Below are 25754 nucleotides of genomic sequence, written 5' to 3' on the forward strand. Positions count from 1 at the left end.
CATAAGAATGACATCCATTATGATCATTATAAGCAGCAGGGTAGAATAATCATAACTGTTGTATGGAAAGAAAAGTCTGAGTATGAAAAGAAACTGGCTCTGCATGCTAAAGATAACCCACAAGAATTCTATCGATATGTTGCAAGTAAAAGAAAGAAGGAATATGAAAGAACAACTCTTCTAAATACAGATGGCATGAGGGTTACAGATGCAAAAGAGGTTGTTCAGCTAATGGGTGCCCATTTTGTTAAAAGTAATCAACCTGGTGAACACGACATTGAGCTCACTGCTACCTCTTCACTGGATGAACAAACGCAGGTATATGACGACTAGGTATTATAGCAGTTGCACAAATTAAATAATCAGCAATAGGGACTGATGGGATATCAGCATGTGCAAAAAGAGTGTTCAGCTGAACTCGCTATTTTTTTGACCACGCTGTTTAATATGAGTCTTAAAACAGGGAATATTCTGCAGGAATGGAAGGAATGTATGGTAATTCCATTGAACAAGGGTGATGCAAAGACTGATGTATCCAACTATCGACTAATTAGTATCTCAGGAGTGGTGGTGAAGATTTTGGAAAAATTGGTCAGGGCTCGCATTCAGAAATGGGTTGATAATGAATCTCTACTTTGCAATGAACAACATGGGCTTACTAAGGGAAGGTCATGTTTTAGCAACTTGCTCATATTCTATAACAATGTTACCATCGAACTAGACAAGGGGAATGGATACACCATGATACCTTTGGATTTTGCTAAGGCTTTTGACAGAATACAGCATGGTAGACAGTTGCATAAATTGGAGAAAATGGGTTTGGGTTATAAAATATTAGCATGGATAAGAGAATGGCTAACTGACAGATATCAAAAAGTGGTATATGGGGGATGTGAGTCCGCAAGATTTAAGATAACAAGTGGTGTATCACAAGGATCAGTGCTTGGTCCACTGTTATTCAACCTGTACATTAATGATATTGGGAAAGATTTGACAAGCGACATTCAGCAATTTGCTGATGATGCAAAGATACGTAGGGTAATCAGGAATGCTGCTGATATACAGTATTTGTAGAATGATTTGAATAGGCTGGAATTATGGGCATGGGAAAATGGGCATCAGTTCAATGTCAGTAAATGTAAAGGCATTCACTTCGATGTGATTAGATATCCAATGTCATATTATATATATGCTAGAAGAAACTGATGAGACTAGGGATCTTGGAGTGTTATTAGATAGAATGTTGAAGTTAAGGGGCCATGTGGCAAAGATTGCAAATACCACTCAAAAGATAATAGCAATGCTGAAACGATGTAAAGATAAGGATGTCATTTTGCCTCTTTACAAGGCCTTGGTAAGACCTCACTTGAACTATTGTGCACAGGTCTGGTCTCCACTGTGATTCTATATATTGGAGAGAGTACAAAGGAGAGTGTTAAAAATGATATCAGGATTTGTAGAATGCTGATTATGAAGATATATTAAGAATTTGTAGATCGCAGAAACTAGCAAACATGAAAGGATCATACAGGATTTCAATTGATGGAATTTTTCAATTTATGGAGGGTGGGGAAATGATGAGAGGGCATCCTTGGAAGCTGAGAATGAAGGCCGGTAAGAAGAAGGTGAGGGCTAGATTTTTCTCTCAGGGTGGTGTGTGATTGGAATGGATTGCCATTGAATGCTGTGCGTGCAAGCAGTGTGAATGAATTCAAGAATAATTATGATAGCTGGTGTGTGTAGTATGTGGCCTTCCTCGATGAGTCTCTGACTCCATGGAAGTCTGTCTTAATAATAATAATAATGAAAATCAGCATAAGCTAAATTGCCATCTCCAGCTGCAATACGTCTTTACCTTGTCCTACAATTCTAGTATTTTCAGACGAAGAAATTCATCTCTCATCTAATAACAATTACAAGCATCCATGCATACTGCGAGTTTCAAATAAACAGCTCATTGGTGGAAGAGGGTACGCTATCTAGTTGATTGTTAATCATCATGGTTTATTTACAATTTGTAAATAAATAAGAATAAGAAAAAGTTAATTATTATATGTAGCTTTCCATGCATCTCTGTTTTGAGCCAGTTGAGTTGTTTCTCGTGAAGAGAGAGAGAGAATCTGTGCTGATAAGGCAGTTAATATACTACCAGAATTGTTAAGTCAGTCTTCCTCTCCATCTTTGTCCATTTGAGAGGGGCATATAAAACTAAGATGTCAAATTATAGAGAAAGAGGATGCCTCAGTTGATGTCCAAGCCAATCAAGTTGACATCTACATTGGGTTTCAATCAAGGGTTTTTGGTTTCTCTCTTCTAAAATAGTGGCATTATGAATATGATCCTTCCAATAGTAACAGTCTTAAGTAGGCTGTATTAAAGCTATTAATGGTTTTTATTACTTTTTGAATGGAAACGTTCCATGTTTCTCCAATATAAGAAGACAACCGAGGTTGCTTTGTAAAGCATATTTTTGTTTGCAAGGTAGGGACGATTTTGATATATTTTTTAGATTCCTGTGTTGATTGAGAGCTTTATATTTTCTTAATATTATGTCATTTACAGTATTATTTACATTTGAGCCCAAGTATTGGAAGTCCTACTTTTTCTATAGGTGGGTTTTGTTCTGTAATGATGGAACCTTTTACTATATTTTTGAGTATTTTAGTTTGATTTCAGTTAACCATGAATTCAAATATTTTTGTAGCTTGGCATAGTTTGTCAAAGTGTTGCTGTGTCTTGGCTGAAGATGAGTCTATTAATACTATATCGTCTGCATAGCTGAGGTTGTTAGCCAGTTGAGTCGGTTGTTAACAACATGATATTTCTGATTACAGTTTACTTTTGAACGGTTCACAAGAGAAGTAATTAATTACATATTTCACTTTGGGAGCATCCATCTATATATATATATATATATATTTTAAAAAACAGATTTAATGACTAAAAACCGAGATAACTTATAAAGATTTTAATAAGAATAATACGACTAGTTTCGGCTTATAACAGCCTTCCTCAGGTATTCTTGAAGGACAAGAATAGTAATAAACATTGAAGTATCAAAACAAACTGGAAATTAAAAGGTAAAAATTGCCACACATAATTGATACATAAAAAACATTGTATTTTTTTCAAGTTGTTCTAACAGGCGTGCCATTGTTTATTGCAAGTGTGCATGCAGGCTCACGGGAACGGCAATATTGAATAACTGCAGCATGACTATCTGGGATGTTATAACTCAAATTGGTGTTTAAGTGGACAGGGTTCAGCAGGATTTCCCTTGATTCTACAATTTTCTTCTCAAACTCATCATCACAGCGAAAGATATTTTCTGATCTATCCCAGCAAGCGGAGTGGCTTTGTTGATCATCATTAGGATTATTTGAAAAAAATCCTAAGCCGAAACTAGTCGTATTATTCTTATTAAAATCTTTATGTTATCTCGGTTTTTAGTCATTAAATCTATTTTTTAAAATGTATTACAACAACCGAGTAAAAGCTGATTATCACACACACACACACACATATATTTTTTTTTTCAGTAAAAAAAGACAAAATTTTAAATTTCTTAGTGTCATAAAATACTAGTATTGGAGGAAAAGGTAAAGACTGCTATTGAAGCAGATGGCAATTTACTTATGCTGATTTACATATTTATGATAGCATTTACGTAATTTTATTATCAATTTCATTAATATAATTACTCAAAATTGCACCTATGATCTTAAACTGGTTCTGCAAATGATAGCAGCGTGCAAGATGTCGTTATTACGCAGGAAAAGTGCAGTGATTTTCAAAATACACTTGTATTCAATAACTGAAACACGTCACCTTCTGAATTAGTTCAGATGAAAAACATATCACACCTGGATGGATGTCTAAATGCACAGAACAAAAAAATAATGAACAGAGTAGTGAAAATAGTGAACAGAAGAATAAATATTCCTAAATTGCCCCGTCTTCCTAACTATTCTTAAATATTTTGTTCTCCCTAATAACTGTTCTAACTATTAATAGAATAGTTAATAGGAATATGTAAATAGTTAACTATAAATATTAGTTGGATATAACTATTATCTCTAAATATTCTTATATATGGTGCTCTTTCTCCCTAACCATCCTATACCAGTTTTGTAAAAATTAATATTCCAACTAATATTCTATGTAATCTAAGTAAGAAAGTTATATCAATAACTTTATACGTAATAAAAAAATTTCACAATGCTAAATATAATTGAAATAATAAATAATAAATAAAATATTTCTTTTCTTTTTTTTCCCATATATGGGAATGACAAATAGGATTTCAAATTTTCTTGCAAAGAATTTTCTCATGATGAATTTTCTCCGCAATGAATTGTCCAGATATGGCTAACATAGGCATGATTTATAACTCATTATTGTAATTCATGTTATGAATGTAGTTAACAGTCTCTCTCTTTCTCCCTGATTGTGTCTATGTAACGGATGAAATACATTGGAGTTTTTGAATAGCCTGGCTGGCCGAGTGGTTAGCATGTCTGCTCTCCAGTTAAGAGGCTGTGGGTTCGAATCCTGCCGTGGGCATGGACGTTTGTGATCGTCTGTGGAAAAAATAGTGGTGGCGGTTGGTGGGAGATGGTGTAGTGGCGGTCAATTGGTGGATTGTGAGTGGTGGAAGCAGAGTTGTAGAGTAGATGCCCTCCCTCAATGAGTCTTTGGACTCCCTGGAGGCGACTAATAATAATAATATTTTTGTTACATGTGTAAGCTGTGAAAGTTATTTTAATACGTTTCATTAAATTTATTTATTAAAAAATTTCTGTATAATATCCCATTTACACTATATAACTATAGTGATTTGAAGAGCTTTTTCTTGTGGCACCTTCTTATATGCTTCTTCCAGATATCTACAAATAGTCTTGTTATATTTCAGCATTTAAAAAATACTGAAATTATGCAATATTGGAATGTTCCTAGAGTTCAAAGAAAAAATAAGGTAGGAGTGAAATGGATGTGCAATCATAGTAAGCAAGAGACTCTTAAGAAAAGATGATGTGGAAGGAATACTGTGTAAAGATGATGTCAGTTATGAAAATTATAAGGAGCAGACCAGAAGAGTTACAACCATTGTATAGAAAGCTAAGTCTGAGTATGAAAAGAACCGACTCTGCAAGCCGAAGACCACCCAAAATAATTTTATCATTCTGCTAAAAGTAAAAGAAAGAATTCATATGAAAGAATAATAACTATTAAATGCAGATGGTATGCAGGTGACAGATATAGACAATGTTGTTCAACTAGCAAGTGCCCATTTTGTTATAAGCTATCAATGTGGTGCATGCAATATTGTACCAGAGCTGTTGGGATATCAGTACAGATGCTAAAAGAGTGCTGAGCTGAATTGCCTGTTCCTTTGACCAGGAAAGATTCCACAGGAGTGGTCATGAAGATTTTGTGGTTGGTCAAAAGAATCAACATATTAAACCAATCTTCTTATCAAATTGTTTTAACAATTTCTTCATCAGAAAAGCATTTAACAGTTATGGAATCTCTGCTCTTCTACTCTTGAAGAAACAACTCTCATTCCTATCCCTTGTGTGCAAGGGAGTTGCAAACGCATAGTGAAAATTTTAAAACCATTGAACATTTCTGTTGCCTTTTGCCTGTCAGAAAAATCTCCACCTTTCTCACATCTCCTAAAGATAAGCTTTTGTCTCTTGGTTTTCCAGATACCTACCAGATTCCTTGCTTTTGTGGCTTATTTTATGGGGAAACTGGAAGATCTGCTTTTATTTGTCATGAAGAACATAAGTCTTCTTATTTCAAGATATAAGCCTGTTTTTGGCATCCTAAAGCTATATTTTCATTCTCTTTCTAAGTCTTCCTATGTCTCTTTTTCCCTTCAGTTTATACTTTGTTACTTCTTTTGGTAGCCATTCCTCCTCCATTCTTTGTATATGTTCTCTCCAATTCATTTGGTGTTCTTTTATTTAATCATTTATTTCTTGGATTTTTAATTCCTTCCTGATATCATCATTTTATATTCTATCCATTCTTGTACATCCTTTAAGAAGTTATCATCCATCAACAAAGAACATTAGTCTTATATGACCTTGAACAGTCTGGACTTGCTTGGCATGCTATCTCCAAGATACAAATCCTTCATGAAAGTCAATTCCTTGAAGAACACCTTCATAAGGAAACGTGCAAAACATTACTCCACTGTCCTTTGTCAACACATTCATGTCAGGGTGACTGGATCTCTCTCGTTGCCAGCCTAACCATCTGGTGGGATGAGAGAAAACACTATGCCTTGTGGCAATTTCTTGCTTGCATAGTGTGCTTGGGGCATGTACAATTGTTGAATAGAGTGCTGTTGTGCATGTCTTATGGGCAAAGGTACTTTTTTGCAAACAAAATTCATAAAGAGATGTATCCTGCATCCTGTTGGTGAAATGCAAATATCTCGCTTCACCAGCAAGCAAGAAGTTCAAGGTTATACAGCAAGCTTATTTCAGGGTCTTCTGGGATTCTAAGGGAGAGGAGTACTGCTGGGCCATTTTTAGAAGTGTGGTGAAAATGTGAATGCCACATCATATTGTGAAATTTTATTAAAGCTTCAGGATGCAATTCACAGAAAACATCCAGGACTACTAAACAAGAGGAGTATTACTCCTGCATGACAATGCAAGACCTCGCACAGCTATAGGAATCCTGAAGAGAATTCAAGAATTTCAGTGGGAACTTGAACTCCTACAACCCTGACCTCTCCCCATGGTGGTAAACATTTTGCTGATGATCAGGAGGTAAATGAGGTGCAGAGTGAGCTGTTGAGATAACAGGTAAAAGTAAATAAAGTTTGTATGTTTGCACATATCTAGAAGCATGCTTTGCATTGTGGGATACTAACGCAATTAATGTGAAGTCACTACCCTCTATATAAACATAGCCTAGTAGTGAAGATGCTTCACACACAAACTTTATTTGCTCTTACATTTCAATAAAGGATTAAATTAGAATATAATTTCTGGTATTTTTAATTTAATTTATAACCAAGTGAAATAATTCAACAACTAGCTCTAATCCAAAGTATTTTAATAATAAAGTGTTACACCTTTTCACTATTTGAATATGGGAAATACAGGGTGTTTCAAAAAGAATGACAAGATTTCAAATAATTATATTTAATAATGAAAATGTGGTTTTTATTAATGAGCCACTACGCTCATTAAATAAGCGTAACGGCTATTTAGCTGCTAGTAGTGGCATCTAGTGTCGTCATATCAAACTCTGGGCCAAGGCCCAGAGTTTGATATGATTTGATTTGACATTCTTTTTGAAACACCCTCTATATAAATTCTGCATTACTTCAACCTTAGTAACTCTATTTGGTTTAGCTCTCACTGATAAGATCTCAATGAAGATTGAAACTGGTCTGAGTAGTGGCACTTCCAACAATTAATAGCATTATATACACCTGAGGTAATGTGCTTTGCATTGTAGGATACTAAGGCAATTAATGCGAAGTCACATTTTGCCTAATCAGCTAACTGAGCTAAGCTATAACATATATAAAGGTTTGCAGTATGTCTGTTTTCATGCTTCACCATTTCTGATTTAAATAGTTTTTCTGAAATTAATCTTTAAAATGTATGACTTCCATCCAGTGGTCAGAGATATGCGTAACATTGGACTGGGTGCTATAGTAATAAAGAACTAATTAAAAAAAAAACACTGCTCTCCAATTACTGGCCTTTGGGCAAATGGTTAATGAGCTTACTCTTCAAAAAAATAAATAAAAGGATGGAATCCCATACCGGGCATGGACTTTGTTAATGTCAAGACATTTTATTTTCTAACTTAGTACTGAAACACAAGTTTGGTAATGTTATTTGTTAGTCAATTCACTCGTGAACTACTGAATTGTCTCAAATCTTCAAAGCAGGAATGCAGTTTTAAAATCTGTATTGCAAACAATATATGTTAAAAATAAATTCACTACAGCAAACTGCATGAACTGCAGAGCTGATGTTCATGAAAAAGAAAAACTCAAGAAAAACCTAACCTGAAGCTTTGGTGGTGTTAGTGTGGGAGATGGAGGAGTTGTTGGAACTTTATTTGTTGAAGAAGCTTTCTTTTTCCTACGAATAGGTTGTGCCGGTGCTGCAACCAGTGCATCCATAAAACTAGCACTTTCATGAAGTACATGAAGGGCTGAAAGTAAAGAAGTTTAATTATACATTATTATACATTCACATATAATCATCAGAAATCATACTGGGTTTTCAATTACTAAAGAGATTTACAATGCTCATAGGTAATATGCAAGTCAGACTTACTGAATGAAGTATTTATTGCAGCCAACACCAATTTTCAAGTTAGGCATCATGCTTTCTTCAATATATGCCTGCTTGAATTATTAGTGTAATTTGCCTAAATCAATTTTCTGTTCTTCAAGTTAACAAAGTAATAAATCCTACGTGAATGAATTGCTTGCATACACATCCTCAACATTACTACTTCATCAATAATGAACACTGTAATTTTAAAGCATCAATGACTTGGAAATTCCTCATTAGTGCACAGTATTGCTGCACAGCAATACTTCATTTACACAGACACTAATGAAGGATTGTCGCTTAACTGCTATGCTCATGGTAGAATATCCAAACCTCTTACTTTCCCTTACAGTACATGCTTCCAATGTTTGCAATTAGGTAGTTTTTGATTTTTTTTTTAAAGGATTACAGAACTTTATATTGCAATCATTCCCAAGATGAAGTAAATTAGAAATCTACCTGATGATCTGTGCTTATTACCTAGTAAATTAATCTACTTAATACTTTCAAGCTGGACACCAGACAAACTGTATCACACAATAGTACTTCTGCATAGGGCAAGCTAGGACAAATCACTACGTGTTTTTCAGAGAAACCAAAGCCATATAGAAAAATGATCTGCTGGTTTCAAACCATTTAAATAACTGATGTTATTTAAATCATCATAAATATCATCAGTTACGATGATATTTGATAAAGTCTACATATGATATATTTGGATAGCATATTTAAATTGAAAATTGGTTCGAGGTTAGATTGTGAATTTAGTGCTCATGTAACATTAGTGATTTTTAACTGTTTTATTGCGTTTTTTCCTGAAAATTAAAGTATTATAGCGTATTAGTGGAGATTTTCATGTTTTTAGAGTATTTAGTATTTATATTTTTATTGTGATATTGTCGGCATGGCACCAACGTGCCGAACAATAACGGCAAAGGCTACATTGTCTGGCAATTTGAATTTGCAAGATATTATTCAGTGCAGTGTATGTGAAATGTATTCATCAAGAAAATTAAAAAATATCTGGAAGGAAATTGAAACTTGAAAAAAGAGTATGTATCAAGTGTTTTAAAAGTGAGTGTCTATTAGGTGACGAGAACACAACAAATACTGACGATAAAATGGAAATGATGTTATTAATGTTGAACATGTGGCCGTCGAAATAGAGGAGAATGAAATGGATATTAATAAAAAACTAGTGCACACTTAAATATTATCCTGCATAGGACAAAAGGAAAAATTAAAAAACTGCAGAAGCAGCAAAAGTTAAGCAGGGCTGTGAAGGAATAATAAAGACCGACTGAACAAACAAGAAAAACAAGTTAAGGAGAAAATTATGTATGGAGACTCAATGATCGAGGGAGTACTTAACGAAAGTATGACTAAATTGTGTTCCCCATGTGCAAAAGTCCACGATATTAGCAACAGCATCCGGGTGTAAAAAGGTAAGTCAAAGGAAATGCATCGTTTGGTTGGTGCAAATGATTTGAGAGGCAAGAAATATGATATGAGGGAGGATGTAGAGGAGTTGTTAGATGAGGCAAAACTGAATAGCAAGAAGGTGAAGATTGTAAGTCTCCTACCATGCTATGACGGTAGGAGACTTACAATTAAGAGGCGAACTGAGGAGGGCACCGATAGCCAATGAGGCTATACGTAGATTGTGCAAAAGTAATGATGTAGAATGTGTGCATCTGTGGTCTCTGTTTGACGGAAAGAAGGATTTGTACAATGCAGATGGACTACATCTGAATGGGTTTGATGTTAGCTGTCTGGAGAGAGAGAGAGAGAGCTTTGTTCACCAAGCATGCAGAAGTGCAAATTCAGGAAAGCTTAAGCAATTTGGGTGGAAGCAAGTGAGTTTATGTGAAGGCACCTAAGAAGTGAGTAAGTGTGAGATTGACCAAGTGAGGAATCTAGTCTCAAGCAAAAATATTGAATAGGGCAGTCAATTCAGAAAGTACAGGTGAGTGGGAGACTAAAGGGATGCTACAGTTTCTATATACTAATGCTAAAAGTATCAGGAACAAGAGGGAGGGAGGGGTTTTTGGCATTAGTGAGACTTGGCTAACAGCAGATGACATAGTTGCAATTGGGATTGGGTGTGAAGGGTTTAGTATTTTCAGGGAAGATAGAGAAGATAGGATGACAGGAGGAGTACTGCTGATGATAGCAGATGAACTGCAACCAAAAAGAATATGAGACAGGTGGGAGGGTGGCTGTTCATTTAAAGCAATCTGGTGTGAGATTACGGCCAGTAAGACAAAATATATAGCTGGTTATTGCTATGGGCCAGGGAGTTCCACAGATGATCTGAAAGACATGCATTGCCAAATTACTACGAGTACAGGTCAAGTGATTATTATGGGGAACTTCAACTATGGAGATATAGATTGGAAGGAAGAAAGATCGCATGGCAGGAAGGAAATAGAATTTATACACCTGCTGAGAGATAATTACTTGAGGAAGAATGGGATGGAAGAGACTGGGGGGGGGGGGATATTAGACCTGGTCATAGGATCAGAAGAGCTATCCACAACCAAGGTGACAACATTGCCTCCACTTGTTGAAAGTGCATGGGATATAGTTAAGGGTCATCTAGAGGAAGCAATATTAAATTTTATACCTAAGGCAAGAGTTAGATGGATGAGTAATATTAAGCACAAGCTGCAGAAGAAGAAGATGATGCTGTGGAGGGTATATAAGGAGAAAAGTGACCAGCATAGAAAGGAAGGCAAAATCAGATTATGAGAAGAATCCAGCCAAAGGAAATCCCAAAGTATATTTCCCCCAAAAAATTATTAGATGAGAAATAAGCTAGAGAATGTGCAAGGGAACCTTGCACATTCTCACAAATGCCAGTTCCCTTGCACTGACTAGGATGTTTAAGTCTCAGCTCTGACAGAGTTCCAAGGGACTGGAAAGAGGGCAAAATAATTCCTTTGTATAAGAGAGGTTCTAAGACTACAGTAGCAAATTATAGACCAATCAGTATCTCAGAGGTGGTGGTAAGTACTAGAAAAATTGCTAAAAAAAGAGAATTCAAGAAGGGGTAGATAAAAATATGATACTGTATGAGGGTCAACATGGCTTTTTGAAGGGTCAGTCATACCGTAGTAATTTACTAACTTTTTATAATAGAGTATAATAGAGTAACAGCTGAGTTGGATAAAGGAAATGGCTACATGATGATTTTGCAAAGGCATTTCACAGAATACCACATGAAACACTGTTATGCAAATTAGAACAAATGGGGATGGATATGATACTGGTTAAGTGGATAAGAGGATGGCTGCTGGACAGATATCAAAAAGTGGTATATGGAGGAGCAGAATTGATGTGAAAACAGGTGACTAGTAGTGTGCCACAAAGTTTTCAGTGCTGGAAGCATTGCTGTTTAATATATACATAAATGATATAGGAAATATACAGTTGTCTGCTGATGATGTGAAATTAGGTACAGTAATAGTTAAGGCAATGTGGAGAGCTTGCAGGATGATTTAAATAGGCTGTCAGTATGGGCAAAAATTAATGGGAATCAGTTTAATACTGTTGAACTAAACTCTGACCACAGAATAATCAGTGCCAACATTAAACTTTCACCAACCGCAGCTACTTTCATAATCTACGCCAACACCATCTACTGCCGACCACTATTAGTATTTTCATTTTAGAAAATTATGGAGACAACTACCATGTTTGAGTAAAACTTTAGTTTAATATAAACCAAAATCCACATTCGACTTTTCGACCTTTATATCACGGAATTATTGGCCTGACTCTAGTGAAAAAAAAAAAAAAAAAACCCTACTACATCAACGCTAGAGTCCTATTATTAATATTGTCTATTAGTTGTAAAATTACATTGGGAGCAACAACAAGTCAATATATAAATTAACCAGTTGGTATGAATGTTGAAAGTTTATTTTTCACTTGGTTAGACTATAATAAATTTAGTTTAATCCTTTATCCAAGTGTGAGCAAACAAAGTTTGCACCTGAAAGTATCTTCAGGACTGGGGTAAGATGGTACAACACCAGGCAACTCATTGCAAAGGTGGAGCAAGCTAACATCACTCCTGTCTCAGTATCTCCCATAATGCAAAACACATCTCCTTAAGGGAAGGATAGTAACTAGTCTGGGTAGTGGCCCTTCCCTTAATGCATGACATTATACATATCCGCAAGGAGATGTGTTTTGCATTATGGGAGATACTGAGATAGGAGTGATGTTAGTTTGCTCCACCTTTGCAACAAGTTGCCTGGTGCTGTACCACCTTACCCCAGTCCTGAAGATACTTTCAGGCACAAACTTTGTTTGCTCACACTTGGATAAAGGATTAAACTAAATTTATTACAGTTGGTATGGAATGGTTTCCAATACTAGCTGGAGGTTGCCTAGAGTCCTGAAGTATGCTGGATACTAAATATCAAGTAGGCTGAATGTGTGCCATCCAGATTCTTGGAATTTTCATGCCACTATTATTGTTGATATTTGGGTGGTTTATCAGAATTTCACAGGCTTCCTTAAATTTTCTTTCGTACCAGGTTTTTGTATGGTGTAGAGAGCAGGTATTTTTCCAGTCGATTTGGTGTAAGGTGTTGAGAGAGTGATCTGAGAGGCCTGCTTCACCAAAATGGTTATATTTAATGTGTCTTATGTGTTCTTTCTTACGTATAGGGATTGTACATCCTGTTTCACCAATGTACGGTAAGTTACAGGTGCAGTGGATGCAATACACTCCAAGATGTGCCAATGGGAGGAGAGGATCCTTAGAGGATTTGAATATGTTTTTAAGTTTTGTAGGTGGTTTAAAGGTGGCATTGAGATTGTAATGGTATAAGATTCTGTTGATTTTTTCTGATAACCCTTTACTGGGGATACTAGAAACACCTTTCAGATGATAAACCATATCTGCCATCACAAAAAAGTCGAAATATTGTCACATATGACTAGTATTTTCACAGACAATCACAAATATGGAAAACATTCTTAAAGATCCAGTTAATGAAAAGTATAAGGATATCATTGAAACAATTAACATAATATCGAACAAAAAAGATGGAAAAATGGATTACCCCTGAAACTGAAAAATATATAGATGAAAGAAAAAAAGCAAGGAAATGCTACCACTTAAACAAGAATGAAATAAATAAAGATAAAGTAGACATTTTAAGTAACAAGTTCAGTGAACTAATGATCAGAGACAAAGAAAATCATATAAATACTGCAAGGAACTTCAAAATTATAATAAAACTGGGGATACTAGAAACACCTTTCAAATGATAAACCATATCTGCCATCACAAAATAAAAAGAAGTGGAAATATTGTCACACATGACAAAAATGGTAGTCAGTTATCAGGATATTCGAACTTGATGAAAGAATGGAGAAACTACTTTCAAGAATTACTGAATGTTAATAATACCCAACACTCAAGTCAATTAGTGGACCTGCATCTAACCACCGTTCTACCAATAAATTGAAGATTTCACTGAAAAGGAACTAAAAATAGCAACAGATCACATCAAAGCAGGAAAGTCCCCAGGGATTGATGGAATCAGAGCAGAAGCTTTCAAAAATGCTGGGTATAACACATATTCCAATCTCCTTGCCATGATGAATCAAGCTTTAAATACTGGAATAATACCTCAAAAATGGAAACAAGGCCTTATTGTCCCTATACCCAAAAAGGGCAGTCTTAATAGAATGGATAAATATAGAGGTATTACTTTGCTATCAACCACAGTTAAAATCTACAATAGGATGATACTCAATAGAATAGAACCTTACTTAACACCACTTTTAAGAAAAAACCAAGCTGGATTTCTAAAAAAACGATGTACAGTAGAATAGCTACATTGCATCAGAAGAATCATAGACGGTTGGCATGATAAAAACTTACCACTCATTTTAACTTTTATAGACTTCAAAAAAACCTTTGACTCCATTAATAGAAAAGCAATGTTTAAAATATTCAGCTTCTATGGTCTACCCTCAAAAAATCATACATGCAATCTCAGCACCTTATAAAGACTACAATGCTACAGTAATCTTTAAAACAGAAACATCTGAATCCTTTCCAGTAACAACAGGAGTCCTACAAGGCAATGTATTAGCAACTTATTTGTTCTTGGTATGCTTGGACTACATCATCTGGATCATCAACACAGAAATCTTGGTTTTAACATTAGAACATCCACCCACACCATGCAAATAACTGATCTTAGCTTTGCTGGAAATGTTGTACTTACTGATACAGAACCAACAAATGCACAGAACCATCTCAGTCTACTAGAGGCACAGGTACTAAACTTATTGGTCTGCAGATCAACATCCAAAAGTATTCTTAATAGGTTAGGAAAACTTTATACTTCATATCAACAATAAACCCTTAGAAAGAGTAAAGGACTTTCAATACCTTGGATCATACATCAGCAATACAAAAAAATATTAGAAAATGTAAACAGCTGGTTCTAGTCTTCCATAACGAACTCTTCCCCATCTAGAAATCATCATTAATATCATTAAAGACAAAATTAAGACTATACCATGCAACCAGTAGATCCATCTTCTTGCATGGTTCTCAAACCTGGACAATAAGCACCAAAAAAAACTACAGATCTAATCAACTCTTTTGGAACAACATATCTCAGACTGATCCTTGGATGCACTGTGTCACTAACTCGGCTGTACTAAATTTGGCTAAGCAAGAACCACTTATCAATATAGTCAAAAAACTGCAACTCAGATGGTTTGGACATCAACTCAGACATCCTGAAGTCTTACCCTTTTTGGAATCCCTCATTCTGTACAAACCAGAAGATGGTGATTGCAGTAGAGGAAGACCATGACAACAATTATGGCAATACATATGTGAAACCATCAATAGACTGAACTGTAAAACTCCATCTAACATCTACCAGTTAGCTCAAGATAGAGAGACTTGGAAGACCATAATTTGCAATCTTTAATTTTTAATATAAATCTCTTTTCCCTTTTCACATTGTATCATATCGTGAATAAACTATGATGATCAGTTTAATGTTAAGAAATGTAAAGTTTTGCATTTTGGGATAAATAGAATACAAGCCATGTATCACACTGATGGCGCTATACTCCAGGAAATAGATAAAGCTAGAGATTTAGGGGTGGTGGTAGAAAGAGAGATGAAGTTTAGAGGACATATTGCTAAGGTAGCCCAGAAGATTACTTGGCTATTAAAGAACACATTAACAAGTAAAGATAAGGAAGTTGTAATTCCTCTTTATAAGGCTTTAATACACCCACATCTGGATTACTGTGCTAAAGTCTGGTCCCCTAGGTTTCTTGAGGATGAGAAAGTGGTGGAGAGGATTCAGAGGTGAGCGACCAAGATGTTGAGTGGCCTGTGGAATGTTCCCTATGAGGATAGAATGAAGGTGTGTAGATTGCAGTAGTTAGTTGATAGGATTAGTCAAAAAAAAAGTATGGATAAAAAGAGGGGATATGATAGAAACATTTAAGTTGCTTAAGAGGTTTTATAGAATAGATGCAGGGGAAAATGTTTCAGCACTTGGCTAGAGGGACCAGAACAGGGAGTCATCCCTGGAAATTGAATAAAGGTGTGGTTAGTAGTATGAGATTAGATTTTTTGCTTGGAGAGTGGTGAATGAGTGGAATGGGTTGCCAGAGTCAGTTGTGAGTGCACTGTCTGTAAATGGATTCAAGGAGAGGTATGATAGATTGTGCGGATAGATCTCCCACGATGAGTCTTTGGACTTCATGGAGGTGCCCGTATAATAATAATAATGTGCTGATTTATATTTCTGCCTACATTCATGACAGATCATTTGCACATGAGTGACACTTTGGGGGGGGGGGGGGGGAACAGCCATGAATGCTATTAGATTCATTACACAAAACTATAGTCATTACAAATAACTGAACTTCATCTGTTCACTGCAGTTCAGTATACCATGTTGTAAGATCAAAGCTATATTTCTCATGTCCCTGTACAGAAAATGGATGACTCTTTTTGTATTTTGCCTTCATTTATAAAACATCAGGCAGAAAATGAATTTTCAAATTTACAAGGTGTTTTCATGGTGAAGTAACTGATCTGTATATCACTGGACAACAAAGAAAAAGAAACGGTGCTGGCAAAGTTGATTTTAATGAACAATCACAAAGTGCGCAATCAGTATTTGCATATGTTGATTTTCATAAGCAGAAAGTTGGGCAGTTAATCAAACAAAATCAGCAAATAGATCACTTACAGTGAAAAGTTGGTCAGCTAAATGAAATAGACAAGACAGGGTATTTGTAATAGATTGCCCAATATTACAATTACAAAAGGGATGTTCGTTCTTCAGGAAAAGTTACCTCATGAGATTATTCACAAAATATTCAAGGAATGATAAATTTAGTTTAATCCTTTATCCAAGTGTGAGCAAACAAAGTTTGTGCCTGAAAGTATCTTCAGGACTGGGGTAAGGTGGTACAATACTAGGTGTTGTACCACCTTACCCCAGTCCTGAAGATACTTTCAGGTGCAACCTTTGTTTGCTCACACTTGGATAAAGGATTAAATTAAATTTATTATACTCTAACCAAATGAAAAATAAACTTTCAACATCTTTCTCTAAATCCAGAGTAATTTATTAAAAAAGGGTGGCACACCATTTGGCAACTCCTATAGGTAGAGATGACTTGCTAATGCTTCTGCCTGGTATCTCCACTTGGGCCTGGCTCCCACTGAAGAGACCTCAATAAAGGTTGAAACTAGTCTGGGTTGTAGCCCTTCCCTTAATGCATAACATTAGACATATCTGCAAGGAGATGTGTTTTGCATTATGGAAGATACTGAGATAGGAGTGTTGGTAGCTCGCTCCTCCTTTGCAAGGAGTTTCCCTGGTGTTGTACCACCTTACCCCAGTCCTGAAGATACTTTCAGGCGCAAACTTTGTTTGCTCACACTTGGATAAAGGATTAAACTAAATTTATTATACTCTAACCAAGTGAAAAATAAACTTTCAACATTCAAGGAATGAATACTGAATTAAAAACGACACAATCAATATTACTTTAGAAATTCATTATAATTTTCAATTCAAAGTTCAGGAAAAGATGGCAGAATAAAAAGCTATAAAATAAATTATATCAAGGACCAAAAAAAAAAAAAAAAAAAAAAGTCCAAACTCCATTCCCCAGAAAAGTGCACGCTGTTTCTCTTTTGGGACAGCAAAGGTATCATTCACCCAGAATGTATGGCGAAAAAAATGTGAAGGCCTTGCAAATGATGAAACAAATCAGTTGTGTTTATGCCAAGGAATAACCACTGCTTTTGCAATATGGCTGTATGAAGCCACACTTTGAGAGCATCTTCAATGGCTCTGTTAAAGATCATATTTGAAGTTGTAGATCCTCCCTATAGCCTAGAGTTGGCTCTATTGGACTTCTGGTTATTTTTTCAGCTGCCTAATATATTCTACATTAGAATGTATTTTACTTTATGAATTAATTTTAATAAATATTTTTTTAAAGTCTGATAGCTCTTAACTAATTAATTTTTCCCTCCTTCATCCCTTAAATACCAAACAATGTAGCTTAAATTTTCTTCCTCTTAAAAATTATCTAAACAAATCAGACATAGCTAATTTACAAATTAAACAGTTATGCTATATATATATATAGCCAACAGCCAAAGTGAGAAAACCGAACTTTTTCCAACAGGAAAAAGTTAAGTTTTAGCATCTTTTTCTCTTTCCATCTTTTATGAATAGACTTACTTCAGAAAGAATATTTATTCTTCTTCATGTATTATTTATTACTGGAATAATTGTTCAGATTATTCTTTTCTACTACAGACCACGATCACTGCTTCACAGTCGGTCAATCAAAGTGAAGTCAGATAAACTGATAAGCTTTGGAGATCTATATGTACAGTTTGCTTTAAAAGGAACTCTTCCAAACAAAAGGATGAGTGAGAAGTTACAATTTACACTTAACATAACATCCTAAGAAAAATAATCAAATTTGCTTCAGAAATTCAGTATGATTATCATTTGAAAATTTAAGGAATGAATACTGAATTAAAAACAACACAATCAATATTACTTCAGAAATTCATTACAATTTTTAATTCAAAGTTTGAAAAAAGATGGCAGAATAAAAAGCTATAAAATAAATTATATCAAGCTTACGGCGTGGTTTGGGGGGTATCAGTTTAATACCACCACTAGTATTAGTTGTTTCTGAAGGTGTTATCAAACTGGCAGGCTTTATTTTTTTTTCTGAATATCTCTCTGTTGCTATATTTGCTCGCTTGACATGTTTTACTGCTGCAACTGTGGTGCTTTTACTGATGGCCGCTTTCTTTGTAACATTCTTAGGAAGTGGAGTTTCTTCCTCAAGACCTTAAAGGAAAAAAGTTTAAAGATTAACTAAATTTTTCAAAACAAACTATGCACTAAATGATCACTAATTTTAAGACAGAGGGCATGATAATATTGGTGTACAGATGTAATAATTCACATCAGTAATTCATAGACCTTAATCATTATCCCTGCAAAGGTGACTTATTTCAGCTTTAAAAAATCACTTTATGGTTAAATCATCCAGACAGCATGAGATCTTTCAATTTATTTAATAAAATCCTACTCTTTTTTTTTTTCTTTTTTTTTATAATCTCACACACGAGATTGCAATATCTATAGCAGAGCAAAGGCTGTTGGTTAAGAAAAAAGGAACTTACTGATGTTTCTTGAACAACTAGGGCTGAATTCCTTAGGAGAAAGACTATTCCAGAGAAAAATTAAATGAAAGAGGGGAGAATTGGTTCAGGAGGGGGCAGAAGTTGAACTGTCAATGGAAGTTGACCAGGAGTTAGATGTTTTTAATGGCTTAGAAGAATGACAGCCAGTGGAGCAGAATGGCACCCACATTAATACATATACAGAAAAAACATGAGGCCAAAATAGGGTACCTAAGAGAAATGGTTGAATGTTTTTTTATTTATTTTTTATTATTATTGATCCATACATGAGAGGTCAAAGGACCTATAGGCACATCATTGGCATGTGTAGGGGTGCAGATGAGGAATGAGTTAGAAGTTTGATGTTTATTTGAAGAGTTGCAAGTTGCAGTTACCTGGGAATACTTCATGAGAAAGGCTGTTTCAGATGATAGAGGTGGATGGAATAAAAGATAAAGAGGAGCAGGTTCAGTGTGTTTGCAGTAAAGGAATGATGGTCAGCTGCTGATTTTGTATTAACAGGTGCAACAGAAAGTGGAGAAATTATGGATATCTATTAACTGGCTTGCCTTTTTCAGGATAGAATCAAGTTTTTGTTTTAGCAATTCAAACAGCTGCACAGCTTTCCACAGTTCAGGAAATTTGTATCTGTACAGGTTTAGCAAATAAAGAAAACAAAATGTTTGTGTTGGGGAAGACTAGAGATGATAAGTCAAGTTTCGATATTATCAAAAAAGTAAAGGGAGATGACATGAAGAAAGATCTTGTGAGAAATAAGACAGTACTGTGCTTTGGGAATATTAAAGCTCAGAAGGTTGTCCTCATTCCACTGCAGAATGGTAAGGAGATTCTGAAGATAAAGATTTTCAAGCTTGGAATTTTGAGATTTCTAAATTTTGTCAAATGAAGAAATGCTATCAGCAAAACTATGAATATGATCTGAAATCACTGAGAGAAGATCACTATGTACAGGAGGAAGGGCATGAATGCAAGTTATTTTGGAATTTATGGATAAATCTGAAGAAAGGACATTATCTAATCTACTATGACACATGAGCTGCAAAGAAATTGGCAATCCAACTACAAAAAGGGTTGAAGGCAGCCTATTAAATGGTGGCTTGAAAGTAAGACTAAGACAGATGCAAATGAACTGCCTGAAAACCCAAGCAAGATTTGCCTAAATTTTCCAAGGCTTGTGTGTACAGTCAAGTGGTGGCTAAGAGACCTTTGGAACAAATGAGGGAATTCAGGCTAGTGATAAACAGTGGTGAAGATAACGACATGGTGATAAGGCAATTGTGAACAATGCTTTTTCTCTATCTTTTTAGAGAATGGGCAGAATATAGGCTTGCTTCAATATCATGAAATCGGATATCAGATAAATATGAAATATTGTGGGGTCTTTTGGATTGAAAATGTTGAAGGATACTTCATACTAATATGAGTATGAAATAAAGATGATATGGGACAAGTGTTAATTCAAGACCAGAAGATGTTTGCTAGTTAATTTGCCTTTGTCATCTTTCCATGATAAGAATGATGTCAGGAGGTCAACTTTATCTTTGTGTGATATAATGAAGATACCCTCTGGATGTAAGAGAAGTATAGATGAGCAGAACTTGTATCTAGATGTGGAAGGGAAGTCTACTATTTTCAGATATATGCACATATTGTACAATGAACCCGCAAATAGGAACTTTCTTCTTTGAATAATCAAGAATGAGCACACGTCCTATGCTATAACTCAAATGTTTAAAAACACTGGTGATCCAGATTTTATACTCCACAGACATATGCTTAAACCATTATTTAAAAAGCATAGACTGACTTTTAGGAACACCCTACACACACCAGGAAGGGAGAGAGAGGAAGAAGTTGGTCCTTAGGACCAACAGATAAAAGCTGCATTTCAAGTGGTCCTTGAAGATAGTACAGAGATTATATTTTTTTCAGAGATCTGGCTATGTTTTCTGATGTACCCTAAACATAAGGAATAGTGATTGCATTACTATATCTAGAGAATATTGAGTATTTTGTTGATTTGGGGGGAATTGTAATATGATTAGTTAACATGTAGTTAATATGGATTAGCTGTTAAAGATGCTGCACTGGAACAGATGCTGATGGCTCTGCTAGTTTTGAAAATACTGTATTGCTGGGCTGGGAGGCAGAATGATTATGAATACAGTGTAATCTCTCAATTTTCCCATCTTTAAATGACCAAATTTCCACATAACTGATTCTTCAATGGGTTTTGTGTCAAGCAAATTCTGGCACAGCATTGTGGCTTTAGTTACCCAACCTGCATAATGCTTTCATGCTGAGGTCAGATAATCAAGGATGTATATATATGCTCAGATGAGTAAGTTTCTGTATACTGTAAAAGAAAACGTATGCAACATTTTGAAGACATCATTAAGGTTATTAAAAAAACACACACAAAAAAAAAAAAAACATTATGGTTCAAGTTCAAATGAAAAATGCTTTTTTAGAATCTGCAGCTGTCCTTAAAAATCATCCTAATTTGAATAGTTAATGTGTTTAAATAAACAAAATTTGAAAAACAATTTTTAGGCATCATCCTGAGTTACAACCTATAGCTCCTGTTAGCACCTACAGAGGACACACCCTTCCTAGCTAAGACTAGTCTACAAAGTTTCAATTTAACCTTGTGTTGCTAGTGTGGCTGTTGCAATTTGCACCATATTCCTGGAAGATGTCTGTGACCAAGACAAAATATTGGAAGCATTAAAACTATCGTTTAATTCTTTCCTGGCTGCGCATGATCTTATTTTTAATAATATTCAGATTTTCTTACACAATATCTGAATTTTTTTTTTCTTTGAAATATACTGCTAGTATTTCCTGACCTATCCTAACCACAGCCACCAAAAAATTGATACAACTTTTCATTCAAGACACTACTTTTCATCTGCACACCTGCTAATACTATATAAATTTTCCAAATCTGCCCAAGCTTACTGTATTTGGTGTTGGCCATTAACAAACTTCCCTAAAAATGCTTGTGGCTATTTGGAGGAGAATAATGTGATTCCTCATTCACAAACTTACTTCATTTTTTTTTTAAATTTTTTTTATTGAACGTTCTGATGGCCAGGACCTTCATTATTCCTCCAAGCCAATGTAAAAACATGAACTATTTGCTCTCCAGCTTCAAGCTTGCTAAATGAACTTCTCATCCTTCTCTTTCATTCATTTCGATATGTCCCCTTTGGGCTAGCCTTCAACCCTCCCACCCACATAGAACTAATACAATCCCCAGCTTTTCAAGAAACATCAACAGTTTCTGCCTTTCTCAGTTTTCACTCCAAACATGCAAGCTTGAAGGAATGAGTTCTACCCTGTGATGTAATTAAACACAGGGTAGAACTCATTATACTCAATATGTCGCTGCAATAACTCTCAATACTTTATATGAAGATAAAATTAAGTTTAATGATTCCAATATTTTTGCAAGTTTCACGCATGCATATTTCATAAAATTAGGGTAGTTTTTAAGTCCAGATCCAGATTTTGGGAAGAGGGTAAAGGCATGTTTAAACTTGCCAGGAGGGTGGGGGGGCTTTTCTGCAATATAGCACTTTCCAGGGTATAGTTTGACTTGGCTGTTATAATGCGATCCAAATGCTATATATTTTTTAAATCTGAATACCACTATAAAATGTTACAAAAATCATGGCTAGACTAGGAGTTATATAATCACATCCAAGCATGGAACCTTTTCATACCAGAAGTTTCTGATGCTGTCTCTCCACCACAGACCTTTGGCTTCTTTGAAATTCATGGTATCGTCTGATTGACTGCTAATCAGTTTGCAGCTAAGTAAGCTACAAACCCTGCATTCTGTCTTAAAACTTTTATAAGTGTGTCTCCAGTTTCTTTTCTTACCATGTATCACATACACATGAAGAATCTATATTCTCAAACTTGGCATTTTTGATTTCACTTGATTGTAAATAATCAATCCAGCATTTTACTGATGATAATGGAATAGTCATTATCAATTTCCTGATATGTATCTCACAATGGGATGTACAGATTACTACGACAAAACTACACGACTAAGTTTATAGAATTACTACTATTACTCTCCTAACAGCAATTTTCCTCCAGTTAATCTACTTCTTGTCAGATAACACTCCAATAATTTTGCATCTAACATTTCAACCTTCAACAGCATTTCTAGCTGAATCAATCCTTCTAGATTCCCAGTCTTTTTCTTGGCATCAAAACCCCCTGTTCTGCTAACCTTTCCTCTCTCATTCTGTTTAAGTGACCATTCAACATTTAAGTGACCTCATACATTCTTGAATGCCAACAGTGCAAGTTCTTTCCTAATATCTTTATTACGATTCTGCCACTGATGCTATCTATTCATTACCCAAATTTTTCTCAGAATTCTTACTCTGTGGTTTCTAATCTTTGATCAAACTTTATTTCTATCCAAACTTCCATCTTCATAACTTGGTGTTTGAACACTGTCTTGTATACTGCTAGTTGAGTGTTTGGCTAATTTCTTTCTTATTCAGCATAAATTTGTTTAACTGGCTTCCTGCCACACCAGCTTCCATTTCCATATTTAATTTGTATCCTCACTAAAAATTGTACCTAAATAGATGAAATATTTTACTTGTTCTATAGGTTCTCCACTGAGAATGTAGTAAAGTTTTCTTTACATTGTTGAAAACTTTGCTGATTTTCTTATCAAATTTGTTACAGCTATTAGTAAATTTATTTAGAAAAATCCATGATTGCACTGGATGTGTTTAGTATATCTGCATAAAGCAAAGAGCTAAGTTTAATAGCTCTGATTCTAATAACTGCTTTAATGCCACTTTCTTTCATAACGTGACCTATATAGATGATGAATAAGAGTGGAGATAGTACGTACCCCGCATATCTTACACCTGACTTTTAATCAAACCATCTTCCTGTGTTAACTTCAATCCTGACTACTGACTTACAACTCAAATATAGAATATGTATTGCTTGGTATAATGTTCCATTTATCCCATACCATTGTAGCATTTTGAAAGGCTTTCTTCTGGGCACACTGTTATGCATTTTCCAGATCTACATTATGAATTTTTTTTAAACTTTGCACTGCTGAGCAAACAAGTTCTAGGCACAGGAGACTAACATGGGAGGTAGAGAGTGAGCAGGCCAACCTAACTCATAAAGCAATTTAAAAAAATATTAAAAAGCTTTATAAAATAATCCCATTACAGCTGTTTTTTTTCACTCACCAAAATGTTATTCCTTTCTTTGATAATAAAAATAAGAATTGCAATGTGGATGAGAAAATGTGCCAATTTCCATGGACTTTAGATTTAAATCTTAATTCCATGAACATATTCAGTATTTATGTAATAATCATAATTCCTGAACGTGCAATCTTGCAAAATTCTTTCTGAAAACAGTGTTTCCAAAAAGGATTCTGGTTTCTACAAAGCATAAATCAAATCTCATTACTGTTACTATCTCTCCCCCATCCCAATTTAAAAAAAAAACTTGCAGAACTTTGATGTTGATGTAATTAGTCATAATAGTAACATGTAAATCAGAGCCTTGTAAAGAATTGAGATAACTTTCCATTCTGAATAAAATAAGACATTAAGTGTAGTTATTGTACTAAATTAACAAATTAAGAGTATTGCACCCTTGAAAACTTCTGAATAATATGATTTTATATTTATTGGTTATGAGGAATTATACAATAATGTATATGTGATGAATACAAAAAAATTACAAAATCACTGCTTGTTATTACCATTTAAGACAGAAAAGTGATATTTGGGTTAGAGTTCAGTTTTATTATTATTATTGGCAACTACAATGTCTGTTACCAAGGTAAGAGACATTGTAGCTGCCAATAAAAAAATCCAAATAGCATAACTTTCAGAAATAGTCAAAGATGATATCTGATTGGTATCAGAAAGATAGCAATTAGATGATATCTTTACAATTTAAAGAGAAGCTGGAGCTCAGCAGCATAGAAAAGCTCAAGATAGGATAGAATAAAGGAATTTGGGGGAGACAGTCAGTCAGCAGTGGTAAAAAAAAATTGCTCATAATAAGAGAAATGAATGTAGAAATGGAAACAGTATAAAGAAACAATTACTATACTCATGAAAATACTGATATATTCTGGAAAAACAGATATGACAAAAAATAAGCATAAGCAAAGAAGCCAACTAAATTTTGGATGCAAACTCAGGAATGAAAAAAAAAGTTTGGCTCATCAATTTATGTTACAACTTTGTGCTATACAAGTCAAATATGAATAATAAAAAACACATCATTACTGAGAACTTTCTCATTTTGACAAACTATTGAAAGTTTTGAGTAAAAAATGCTATTCTGAAGCCCACAGAAGACTTCCTTTGATCCTTACACATTTATATCAGGGAGACTGCAACTACACCTTTAAATCCTAACATGACAATTAACATACTGACAAATGTAAATAGACTTGAAACATGAGCCTTTTGAAAGAATGTTCCTATTGGAAGAAAACCATATGAATCAATCTTTAACTCCATAATTCAGTTAGTTATGGGCTATTTCACTTATTAATAAAGGAGAATTACTTCTATTTGTGCACAATAATGGGCCACCAGTAAGGTACACAGCACAGCTGTTTAGTTCTAATTTATACTCTTCAGTGTTTGATATGATTG

The 25754-nt window shown here is 34.8% G+C and overlaps 1 protein-coding gene across 3 annotated transcripts in view; it reads right to left on the bottom strand.

Annotated features, from left to right (window-relative positions):
- LOC150092606 (serine/threonine-protein phosphatase 1 regulatory subunit 10-like) overlaps positions 1-25754 on the bottom strand; it is a 447296-nt gene that overhangs the window by 95942 nt on the left and 325600 nt on the right. For all 3 annotated transcript variants that reach the window (XM_090414736.1, XM_090414735.1, XM_090414737.1), the window contains 2 exons: positions 18503-18715; positions 8045-8193 (listed from right to left, as the gene is read on the bottom strand). In XM_090414736.1, the coding sequence (XP_090270862.1) occupies positions 8045-8193; positions 18503-18715 (362 nt within the window). The remainder of the gene's footprint in view (positions 1-8044; positions 8194-18502; positions 18716-25754) is intronic.

This window comes from Typopeltis vanoorti, chromosome 25 (assembly GCF_054136105.1).
Source record: "Typopeltis vanoorti isolate ZY-2024b chromosome 25, IOZ_Tvanoo_1.0, whole genome shotgun sequence".
In the NCBI taxonomy this organism is placed as follows: Eukaryota; Metazoa; Arthropoda; class Arachnida; order Uropygi; family Thelyphonidae; genus Typopeltis; species Typopeltis vanoorti.